Genomic DNA, 12,951 nt, shown 5'->3' with positions numbered 1-12,951 from the left:
TAGTATGCCTGTTACACCTCCAGTTTCCATAAGCATAGTAGTTTAATGTAAAATATAATAACCAATTACAAGATATTACTTCCTAAATCACCACATGTTGAGAAGTAACGAATAACGCATTTAGGTCTAACAGGTGCCCGAAGATGGAGAATTAATCTTCTGAAAATGGTATAGTGATCAAAATAAATTTGCTGAATGCAAATAATTTGGCATCAGCTGTATAGGTACAGATGTTCTATTTGTTGGTGACGTGTGAAAATAAGTACCAGACAGGGACTCAAACCCAAGATTTTGCACTTACCACAAGTCATACCTAGTACAACTGACACCAAGTTATTCGCTTTTCAGTAAATTTATTTTGATCTAATTTTGACCCTCTCAAAATCATCATCAATGTAAATATTGAATAAGAGACTTTGTGGCAGCAAGGAAATTTATTTACTGTAGTTAATAACTGCCAAGGATGGGTAACAAATGGATAAACATGTTTTACCGTCTGTCCAGGGTATTCTCGGAAGACTCTGAACATGGCAATTTCGGCACATATCGTCTTCCCGGAGCCTGTGGGAGCACCAAGGAGAACGTTGTTGTCCGTATGATACAGGCAATGGAAGACTTGTGTCTGTATTGGGTTGAAGTGTGTGAAGTTGTACAACACCTCCAGCTTCGGATCGTTTAATGCCGTCACCGGCAGAGGTTGCAGAGGCAGTAAATCTGTAATGGAAAAGCAGAACTGAACTGCCTTGTCCTTACACTTACAGGCACATATGGCGTCAATGTACGAGGGCAAACTGAGGAAGTGGGTGGAAGTAAGACATTGGAATACTTATCTCTGACAGTTAACTGTACCTGTGTGTGGGGGATGAGTTTCTGGCAAAATCAGGTGCTGGAACGTGAGGGGCAGCATAGTCGAAGAGCCCAGCCAGCGGTCACTTGTGGCACGGACGATATACTGAGATGGCAGTGGCTCAGACAGTGGGATTGTCATCACAAGTTCTTGTGGCTCACGTTTTATTACCTGTGGGAATGGAAAATAGCAGATCGACACTGAAAGGTTTGAATTAATTTGAACTAATCAGACAGAAGACACTACGTACAAAAATGCCAAATATTCAGGTTACTGCTATTTTTAGGAATTATAGCACAGATTAATTTTTCTTGAAATACTACCTAAACTTTATGTGGACCAACTTTATGAGCTTAATCCATGAAGTGACGGATGTCTGGCTTTAATAAATTTGAGTAAGATATTTTATTGGAAAAAAACAGCTCACTTATAAAATTTAAGCTTACTTTATTTTGCTACATAATCAGTCCCATTATTTAAACATCTGTCATTAATTTTCATGAGCTCTAAACTTTCCATTCTGTAGCTGACTGGCACTAATCCATTAAACCCACTGTTCAACTCCGCTATTCATATCAGCAACACTTTCAAAATGTTTCCTGCCCAAAAGTTTCTTGCAAATTTTGTTCTTACTTAGATTCTTCTAACCATCTGTAATGAGTGATGGAACAAACTTCTGCAGATTTTAACTTCTGAGCTGTCTAACAGCTGGCAAAGCTTTGTATCATACAGTTCATTTTAAACAGTCATACGATGCACAACAATAAAAAGGCTGTACTTGTCTGTGACTCATCATCTCGACTATTTAGTGAGTAGCAACCTATCCTTTTCATAATACTGTCATTATTCCATCTTGCATTTTTCATTGTTTGATACACAATAACAATTTGTTTTGATTCTCATTCACACAAGAATGAGACAAAATGTTGATGCAACCACTGAACTTTGGGCAGAAGTCCAATGTCAATGTTCACAGTGGGACTATGCAGCATGTTGTCACTTCCTGGATTAACTCTTTCAGTATGTCAATGCTTGTGGTGTCTATACACACATCACTCTCTTGGACTCAACAGCCTTATGCCTATAGCTCATCATCCAATATGTGACCAGGTGAGCCAACACACATTTGTTGGATTAGCTAGTTCATATTCTTTTTCCCCTCAAACCTATCAACAAAACAGTTTTTTAAGAGCACATGTCTCAAAATAAGAAGCACCAGATAAGAGTGACAGTGAAACAATGATCCTAACTAAATACAGATCCATCAGACTTGACCTGTAAAACCTTAATGAAAGACAGATGGAATTTCTTATGTCCATCCCCATTTCTTTCTTTAACTGTTTAATATGGGGTCAACAGAAAATGTCTGTGAAACTGGGGTACCATCTTTCTCACTTGATACAGATTTTTTCAGTGTCAGTCATTACTTGTTAGCCAGTGGTCAGAGGCTGCAAAATGATGGCAGCTGCATTTTCCAGAGCAACACAGCATGCTACTGTAATAATAATAGAAGATAAAAACTACACCTCGTAATGAGCTTCATAGTTAATGCCAAGAAAATGTCGAGTTATCACTTGACAGTCAAAGTCTAATGGAACAATACATAAAATAAGGCAAAGGCAACCACTCACATATAGCAAACTGATTTGTGGCGCATAGAAGACGTGTAATAGAAACTAGTGTTCACTAGCTTTAGATCTATGGTCATGGTAGTGTGCATTTAGTTGTGTGTGTGTGTGTGTGTGTGTGTGTGTGTGTGTGTGTGTGTGTTTTGTCTACTATAAAAAAAAAAGAGTCAAAGCTTCAAAGCTACTGAACTCCATTTCCTATTATAGGTGTTTATGTGCCACACATCTGTCTTCTGTTACAGCAAACAGTTCCTGTTACAAAATGGTGGATTTCAGACTACTTAAATAAAAGAAAAAACTAAAATTTTGTGTTTTTAATGGTAAATAATTTCATTTATTTGACTTTTTGGCAGGTGACAGGAAAGCTGCATACATGAATGGCTTGAATTGGAAAGTCTAGAGAGTATACTATTACTACACGTATGTGTGGCAATTGTTTTTGAGTAGTTATACAACATTAAGGATATTATCATTATGTCTAATATTATTATTATTAAACATATAAATTAAAAATGAATTCATCTTTATGTAGTCTCTATCTTCTACATTGTATAATTAACACAAACCTGCAGACAAAATTAAAGAAAGAGATAAACCATTTAAATTTTTATGAAACAGTCTCAAGGAATTGACAACAGAAACAGTATTCAAACAAATTGATCCTTACTGATGAAGTCAATGAGTTCAGTTCACAATCAACCATGCATTGGGGTACTGATTAACATAAATTAATACGAATAAACAAGTTTGAATTTGACTTGGAAGGAATGCAACAGTGGTGAAGATAATTGCAGAGAGAGATATGAAGACCAAAGTTAATATAAAAATCATCTAGACTATGTGTGTACAGTCAACTGGATTTAATTTCTTCACCTTTTACATTAATTTGAAATTAGGGATACACTTCAAATATTTTTTGGATGATTTTTTACAAAAACCCTTATAAATGTACACTTACTTTAACTATTCAAGAATAATACTTAACACTGTTTCATGCATTGCAAATGATACCTCAGGAATTTTTTAAGTTGATGAAATATAACAACTATTTTGGTAAGAAATAGAAATGAGGAGGGGAGAAAAGAAAAGAGAAAAAGTTATCAGAGAACACTTCAGACCACAAAAAGTTGCATGATATAGAAAAAATAACAACTTTTTTTTTGGCATATACCTGCTTCTTCGTTATAAGAAATAGTTCCCAGTGATGCAAGTAATTATTGTCTGGATCTTCAATCCATATATAGAATGCTTCTTGAGTTCTCCCATGAACTTTGTCATTCCACCTTGAAGCAATTTATATACATTTATTTACAGATAAATACAATGAGTTTGCAACACATTATGAATAATGAACATAATGAGTTAGAAATGGAATTGTATGAATGATTCAGTAATACATTAACAATTACAACAGAAAATATAACCCCATAAGATATTTAGCCAGATTTGTGACTATATCAACAATTTCCTCACAAGCAGAACGAATTCTCTATGTGATGGAAAATGAACCACAGACACAAAAGTAATATTTGGTGTCTCCCGTAGAAGCATAATAGGGCCATTCTTGTTAATGTCACAATAATGACTCTTCACTGATAGTAAAATTATGTATGAGGTGGAATAATCACATTATCATAATTATGTTAGGCTTCAGTTTACACAACCTGTGACTATTAATGTGTACAGTGATGTTTTTCTTAATATCGTCACACTTCCAATTGATCAATATTCGTTTCACAGAGGGTGAGGGTGAGGGCGAGGGCAGGGGGGGGGGGGGGCAGAGCGGAAGAGGGAGGGGGGGCGAGAGAGAGATGGGGTGGAGGGGGGTGGGGGGGGAGCAGTGTGATGGACAATAGGGCAAACAAATAATAGTCATCACAGAGAATGAAATTACCAACTTGTTACTCATTCTATTTTTGATAAACCTGAGTACATGCCTAATATTTTACTCAACAATTTTTCTTTTTCCCCAAGCTTGGGATTGCTAGACTCACTAATTGCTCCTCTTTCACCAAATGAAAGAGGGACTTCTTCCTTCTGTTTCACCATTTGTCAACATTTTCATTTTTCTGCTCAGTTACCTCTATGTCACTTCAATTTTCTTTCTATCATCATGATTTGGTTTTCACCTTCATGCCTGAATCTCAGTAGTTAGTCCAGAGTTAAAGAAAAAAATCACAAGCATGCATAAGCGCAAGTGCGTGTGTGCATGTGCGCACACGCACACGCGCGCCCCCGTGCACGCGCACATCTTCATCACCCTCCCCCCTTCCCAAGGCAAGACGCAGCATTCTGGACGGGACAAAGTAATTACGAACACTGGGTGACCTTCCTCCTTTGAGCTTGTTTCCCCACTTCAGACCAAATTGCCTAGTCTTTTCTTTGGGTTTTCCTCTTGGTCAACTTGTCACTCTTGAAATTAAACACAAAAAGATTACCCACTCTAGATATTTTCTTGTATGATCTCTACTAACTATATGTCACTTTTTTATTTCCCCAATCCATATCACGACCTCTGTTTAGGCTTTACTCCTGGTTTTATAAACTTAAACTATTTATATTTTAACCCTATAAAAGTCTTGGAAATTCACATACTGAAAAATATGTAAAATAGAGGAAAGGCAACCACTTACCTATAGAGAATCTGACAGATGGTACGTCATGTGCTTTTGGCAAACTACGTTAACTATCTCTGCTTCTCACATAGAGCGCCATGACTATCAGCCATTTCACAGGGGAGCTTTTGTTGTTTGCCATTCAGTCGCTATTATTTTGAACAGGTAAGTTTCTTGCGTTACTCATTCATTACAATTTTTCTACAAATGTGATACTGTGTCAGTTACTTCATGCAACTGTCCCATTTGGGCGTTTTTGTTACAGAAAGAATGAATTTTTCAGGAAAGTCTTGGGTTAATAACCCTGACCATTTCTGCTACACAGTGGTAAATATTGTCAAGAAAAGCAATGCCAGATTATAAATGATTTTGTAAAACAAAGCTATTGGGTTTGTTTTGGAAAACAATTTGGACAACAAAATAAATGTTTGGTCCCGCACAATGTTTGTAAAACTTGCAGGGAGTCACTTCAAAATTGAAGACATGGAGGAAGGAAAGGGGCTCCCATTTGAAATATCAATGGCATGGACAGAGCCAAGAAACCATGTCAATGATCGCTACTTTTGTGCTGTGAATGTAAAAGGTATGAAGCAATACAAAAAGCGCTCTCGGGTTTATCCAAACATACAGTCTGCTCAGCCACCAATCTTGCATAGTGAAGATTTGCCAATACTGGTATTTACCTTCTTATCAGACGATTATTGTGATGGTGTCAAAATGTTAAGACTGTCAGAGAAAAAGCAAAATTGAAAATGAATTTGAAGACTGCAGTCCATCACTGCAAGGCTTTTCTCAGGGTGAGCTAAATGACTTGATTTGCTATTTAAATCTATCTAAGAAATCAGCTGAGCTTTCTGTGTCAAGACTAAATGAAAAACATTGACTTCAGCCTGCTGTATTAATAACATTCTATCAAACTAGAGAGCAAGACATTCTTCCATATTTTAATGAGATGAATGATGTCGTACATTGCAGAGATATTTCTGGGCTTTTAAATTTAATGGGTCTTCCAGTATAGCAATCAAAAGACTGGAGACTTTTTGTAGAAAGCTCAAAAAAAAGTTTTAAATGTGTGTTTCTGTATAATGGAAATAAATTAACTTCGATTCCAACCGCTCATGCAACTATTCTTGAGGAAGAATATCAAAATATTAAACTTGTTTCAAACATAATTGCATTTCAACAACATCAATGGTCAATTTAAGTAGCTATAAAAATGGTGTATTTTTTATTGAGTCAGCGAACTGAATACACAAAATATCCCTGTATTCTTTGTCTGTGGGACAGTCGTGTGAAAAATGAACTTTGTAGTAGGAAAGACTGGCTGCTGAGAATGAACCTGGCTAAATGAAAAGATAACATCACTCATGAACCGATGGCCACGCAGGAAAAAAAAAATCATTCTTCCACCACTGTATATTAAACTTGGGCTTATAAAATAGTTTGTTAAAGCTTCAGAGAGGAATGGCGATTGGTTCAAATATATTTTGTCAGTCATTTCCTGGTCTCAGTGTAGAAAAGTTAAAAGCAGAAATCTTTGATGGGCCACAAATCCATACTCTTATACACAACGATGATGTCACAAATCACATTGTTGATTTGGAAGCATGGACAAGCTTTGTATCAATAGTTAAAATTTTTTTGGGAATCACAAAGCTGAAGAATATTCCAAAATATTAGATAAAATGCTCCAGAATTTAAAAAAACTAGGAGCTAATATGAGTGTCAAATTGCATGTTTTGCACAGACATTTAGATAAATTTACTAACAACTTGGGGGATTACAGCGAAGAACAAAGGGAACTGTTCCACCAGGACTTCAGAATTATGGAGGATCGATATCACGGCTGTTGGGATCGCCATATGATGGCAGACTACTGCTGGAACTTCCAGAGAGACTGTCCAGACCAAAAACACTGAAGAAAATCCCATAAAAAACATTTTTCTTAATTTTTACTGATCTGTTTTTGTTGCTATGATTAATTTATTATTTTTTGTTTAATTTATAACACTTTGTTTGAAATCATCTGACAACTTTAAAATAAAAATTTAAAAAAGTATTATTCTCCTTTTTATTCCAGTATAAATCAATTGCCTTTATCTCAGAAAGTAGATCAATTCTGCAAAAATATTATTATTTTCGTATTCAGCAGATAAAAATTACAAGAAATTGATTGATAAACCCCATGCCGCTGAATCGGTATTACCCTGTGTTATCGAAAGTAGTTGTCTGCGTAGATGGAGGTGGGGAGGGGGAAGGGAATGGCGCACAAGGCAAAAAGGGGATAGCTAGTCTTTCAGCAGATGATTCAGTGGGTAGAGAGTAGAGATTATAAGGGATTAAGGAATAGAGATAAGGAGAGGGAGGAGGGAGGGGAAAAAGAAAGAGAAAGAGAGAAGGGGGGGGGGGGAAGGTGTGGGGGGGGGGGGGGGGGTGCAGTGTGATGGACAATAGGGCAAACAAATTAGTCATCACAGAGAATGAAATTACCAACTTGCTACTCATTCTATTTTTGATAAACCTGAATATGTACCTAATATTTTACTCAACAATGTTTTTCCCCAAGCTTGCGACTGCTAGCCTTACTGATTGTTCCTCTTTCACCAAACGAAAGAGGGACTTCTTCCTTCTGGTTCAACATTTGCCAATATTTTATCATTTTTCTGCTCAGTTACCTTTATGTCACTTCAACTTTTCTTTCTATCATCATGATTTGGTTTTCACCTCCATGCCTGAATCTCAGTAGTTAGTCCAGTGTAAAAAAAGTGTGCACGCATTTTTTTACATGAAGTGTTCTAACAAAGTTTTAAATAGTATGTCTTTCAGAATTCTCAATAAGACTAAACAGTGGTGAAATTCTCAACATACGTCAAAATCCTCAACAGATTAGGGGACCAGCCACCTACCTAACTGCCGATTAAAAGGTGCATAGTTGAAGTCCAGGACACACTGTTATTCAAAAGAAGAATTTTTTTTATTCAACACATACGGCAATGAATTATTTGATTAATGTGCTGAAGCTGAAAGGGTGTGAGAGCTATGGAGGTTTGGCATTAGCAATTGAGAATCTGCTTGTTCATAAACAATGTTGACCTCAAGAAGATCTTGCAGTATATCCCTGAAGAATATCAGCAATTTTAGGATGAAATTTTGTACAATCACTGATAATCTGAAGTAATTGTTTTCAGTTCTGCATTTGCATTGCCAAGTCATAACATAATAAGATTTTTTTGTTGTGTAATTTAAAAAAAATGACAGATGCCTCTTATTAATGTTAAAGATAATTATTACTAATGTCATACATTTGTGTAAGTTTGTTGTATAAACCAGTTTTTATATGTTTCATAACTTTTGAAAGTAAAATTATTATTAAGTTGATTACAATAGCATGTTTCTGTGATAAATTTTCACAAGCATTTGAGTTAATTTTAGAAAGAAAGAGAGAGAGAGAGAGAGAGAGAGAGAGAGAGAGAGAGAGAAAAGAAACGTAACTCCAATCACTCTGAGCACAGTTTCTCTGGATCTACCAGAAGCTGGCGATTATACTGTATGTTAAATTATTCACCTATATTATGTTTAAAAATGATGGAGCACATTTAGTGGAGTTATGCTGTTTCTAAAATGACCAATTCAATTGTGGCTCACTGATGTTTTAGTCAGAGGATACTGCGTTTTTCATTTTGTGAAGTGCAAGGTGTTACATTTCTGAACATTTAAAGCAAGTTTCCAATCTTTGCACCAACTTGAAATCCTATGAACATGTGACTGGATATTTGCACACCTATTTTCAGATTGTACTTCATTATAGATAACTGCATAATCTGCAAAAAGCCTGTGGTTACTATTAATAATGTCTGCAAGAACATTAATATACAATATGAACAGCAAGGATCCCAATACACTACTCTGGGCCACACCTGATTTTACTTCTACTTTTAGACATGACTCTCAGCCTTAAGCAACATGCTGCATCCTCCCTACCAATGAATCCTCAATCCAGTCACACACTTTTGAAACCCTATATAATCACTGAGATCAGTACTGCTCACAGAATTTCAATGAATTTTTCTAAGAACTGTTTATGGTTTCATGATTCTGATTCACGTGGGGGCCAAGCACCAGACTTAAGTTTCTATGACAAACTAGGCTGCAACTTGCTAGACTTGTGCCATAGAACAGGGGACTGTAGCGTCCCTCTAAATAGGTTATGTATACTAGCTGTAGCCCCATGGAGGTTTTCTTAAGTAATCCTCTGCATGTCAAAAATCATAAACATACAAGTGATGCAAGAGGCGCCTACTCCCAAAGTATTAAAGTTGGTGAGCAAGAAATTTGCACATCTGTCTTCAGTCATTTAGTAAATCTACACATACAATTTAAATAAAATTTGAGGTAGACGAGTGGGGAACATTTCTAAAGCTAGATCACTTGATGTGGAATCACCCTATTGTCACTAAACAGAAAATTCAGTTCAAATTAGAATCATACAAAGCTGTAAGATTTTGTATACAAACAGCTCGAGAAACACAATATCATACACTATGCATGTATGGTAGATAGCAATACAGCACTGGTCAAGGTACAGTTATATTCATGGCTACTTCTTCTGGCACCCATGTAACACATTCTGATCATGTCTAATAATTTATTTTTCATTACCACATGCAGATGGGCACTAGACAAAGTGCTAAAGAGAGCACAGAACGCAAGAGACTAAGATAATTTTACCAATGAGATGATGTAAGAACACCAACTGCCTTACCTGAAGTCTGCCACGACCTGCAGGCGGATGCGAAGCACAGTACGTGTGATGGGCTGGAGGTTTGCCACCAGGTCGACCATCGGGAATTCCTCCGCACAGCGCTTCACAATGTGTCCCATTTTGCTGTGCCTCAAAAGAATACCTACAATGACACAACTGTGTAGTACAGTGCAGTTCTCAATCTTCTGACAATATCAATAAAATAATCAGTGTACAAATGAACAGCCAGAGGTAGACTCTTACTTCAATAACTTTTGCTCATCAGGCACCAGCATCCTCAGATATTGCTACTATAGTAATTAATATCAAGATGCTTACCTCTGACTAGGAAAATAAGTCAAAATATTTTTAGAAAATAAAAGACAAATGTTTCTGGAAAGTTTTTATTAAAAGTAAGAAACGGATTAGAGATACATCTAACACACCTTTGAATGATGCTCGAAATCTTTGTAGCAATAAAAACACTGAAGCAAAAATATAGTTATCACTACTTTGCAAAATCACGTGATTAAATATTTAAAATCATAAAAAAAGAACCTTAGCAACTGGAATGCTCATATGTTAATGCATTTAAAGAGCAAAAAAACAAAGATGCCGTAACTTACCAAACGAGAAAGTGCTGGTAGATAGACAAATTAAAAAACACACAAACACACACACAAAATTCAAGCTTTCGCAACCCAATGTTGCTTCATCAGGAAAGAGGGAAGGAGAGGGAAAGACGAAAGGATGTGGGTTTTAAGGGAGAGGGTAAGGAGTATCCCAATCCTGGGAGCGGTAACCCTTAGGGGGAAAAAAAAGGACAGGTATACGCAAGCACGCGCACGCACGCGCGCCCACACACACACACACACACACACACACACACACACACACACACACATCCATCCGCACATATACACACAGGCAGACATATATAAATGCAAAGAGGTTGGGGAGAGATGTCAGTCGAGGTGGAAGTACAGAGGCAAAGATGTTGTTGAATGACAAGTGATGTACGAGGGGCGGCAACTTGAAATTAGCGGAGGTTGAGGCCTGGTGGGTAACAGGAAGAGAGAATATATTGAAGGGCAAGTTCCCATCTCCAGAGTTCTGATAGGTTGGTGTCAGTGGGAAGTATCCAGATAACCCAGACGATGGAACACTGTGCCACGATGTGCTGGCCGTGCACCAAGGCATGTTTAGCCACAGGGTGATCCTCATTACCAACAAACACTGTCTGCCTGTGTCCATTCATGCAAATGGGCAGTTTGTTGCTGGTCATTCCCACATAGAAGGCTTCACAGTGTAGGCAGGTCAGTTGTTAAATCACGTGGGTGCTTCCACACGTGGCTCTGCCTTTGATCGTGTACAGCTTCCGGGTCACAAGACTGGAGTAGGTGGTGGTGGGAGGGTGCATGGGACAGGTTTTACACCGGGGGCGGTTACAAGGGTAGGAGCCAGAGGGTAGGGAAGGTGGTTTGGGGATTTCATAGGGATGAACCAAGAGGTTACGAAGGTTAGGTGGACGGTGGAAAGACACTCTTAGTGGAGTGGGGAGGATTTCATGAAGGATGGATCTCATTTCAGGGCAGGATTTGAGGAAGTCGTATCCTTCCTGAAGAGCCACATTCAGAGTCTGATTCAGTCCCGGAAAGTATCCTGTCACAAGTGGGGCACTTTTGGGGTTCTTCTGTGGGAGGTTCTGGGTTTGAGGGGATCAGGAAGTGGCTCTGGTTCTTTGCTTCTGTACCAGGTCGGGAGGGTAGTTGCGGGAAGCAAAAGCCGTTTTCAGGTTATTGGTGTAATAGTTCAGGGATTCAGGACTGGAGCACATTCGTTTGCCACAAAGATCTAAGCTATAGGGAAGGGCCGTTTGATATGGAATGGGTGGCAGCTGTCGTAATGGAGGTACTTTTGCTTGTTGGTGGGTTTGATGTGGACGGATGTGTGAAGCTGGCCATTGGACAGATGGAGGTCAACGTCGAGGAAAGTGGCATGGGATTTGGAGTTGGAACAGGTGAATCTGATGGAACCAAAGCAGTTGAGGTTGGAGAGGAAATCCTGGAGTTCTTCTTCACTGTGAGTGCAGACAATGAGGATGTCATCAATAAATCTGTACCAAACTTTGGGTTGGCAGGCCTGAGTACCCAAGAAGGCTTCCTTTAAGCGACCCATAAATAGGTTGGCATACGAGGGGGCCATCCTGGTACCCATGGCTGATCCCTTTAATTGTTGGTACGTCTGGCCTTCAAAAGTGAAGAAGTTGTGGGTTAGGATGAAGCTGGCTAAGGTAATGAGGAAAGAGGTTTTAGGTAGGGTAGCAGGTTGTAACGGAACATATTAAAGGCTTTACTTTAATGAAGTAAGTGATACCCTCCAAATTCAACCAGTTTAACGAGTATTTATGATTATAGAAGAGTTATTGTGTGTGTTAACAATGATTGCACAACATGTCTCCATAAACAGTCAACCCATTAAATTATACTGAATAACTGACCCACACAAAAGTTAATATCGCTTGATCACTGATACAGCAAATGTCATCATGTAAAAACACTAAGTTTATCTTAAATAATTAATATGAAGTACGAAAAGTGGTGGCCAACTTAGGTATTTTGGATCTCCTTAAATAAAAATCACTCAGTGAAACCTATTTGTTCACTAGGAGCGGTTTCACTCAGTATTCACGAAATCAATCCTGTTTTAGACGAAAACCAATGTAATTCTTAATAATTCATGTTAATTACTTATTTATGCAAATTAGAGAAGTCAATTGACAAACTTCTAAAAAATGGCCTTTTTGTAACAAAGAATTATTCTGTCAAGTCAACAAATCTGTCTGTCATTTTCATAACATGTTAAATTATGTCACTCGATGCAAATTAATAACTTATCTGCACAAATTATGATAACAGATGTACATGTGACTTATAAACGATATCTCTTTTTAGTAGTTCTTTGCCAATGTTATAAATACAAGCAGCAAGAAGGGTCGAGGAGGCAGTCGGAATGTCACTTTGGTAGTGTGTGTTTGTGTGTTATTGTTTGAGGTGGATAAACAATGCAAAGAACATGCAACGGAAATACTACTTTGTCTTGTGTCATGGTCTTTGGTGG

The 12,951-nt window shown here is 37.7% G+C and overlaps 1 protein-coding gene across 1 annotated transcript in view; it reads right to left on the bottom strand.

Annotated features, from left to right (window-relative positions):
- LOC124711320 (activating signal cointegrator 1 complex subunit 3) overlaps positions 1-12,951 on the bottom strand; it is a 253,343-nt gene that overhangs the window by 97,976 nt on the left and 142,416 nt on the right. The window contains exons 22-25 of the mRNA XM_047241338.1: positions 9,853-9,994; positions 3,647-3,758; positions 850-1,018; positions 494-714 (exon numbers count right to left, since the gene is read on the bottom strand). Of these exons, the coding sequence (XP_047097294.1) occupies positions 494-714; positions 850-1,018; positions 3,647-3,758; positions 9,853-9,994 (644 nt within the window). The remainder of the gene's footprint in view (positions 1-493; positions 715-849; positions 1,019-3,646; positions 3,759-9,852; positions 9,995-12,951) is intronic.

This window comes from Schistocerca piceifrons, chromosome 8 (assembly GCF_021461385.2).
Source record: "Schistocerca piceifrons isolate TAMUIC-IGC-003096 chromosome 8, iqSchPice1.1, whole genome shotgun sequence".
In the NCBI taxonomy this organism is placed as follows: domain Eukaryota; kingdom Metazoa; phylum Arthropoda; class Insecta; order Orthoptera; family Acrididae; genus Schistocerca; species Schistocerca piceifrons.
Note: the sequence above shows the minus strand (reverse complement) of the source record. Positions and strands in the feature narration are given on the sequence as shown.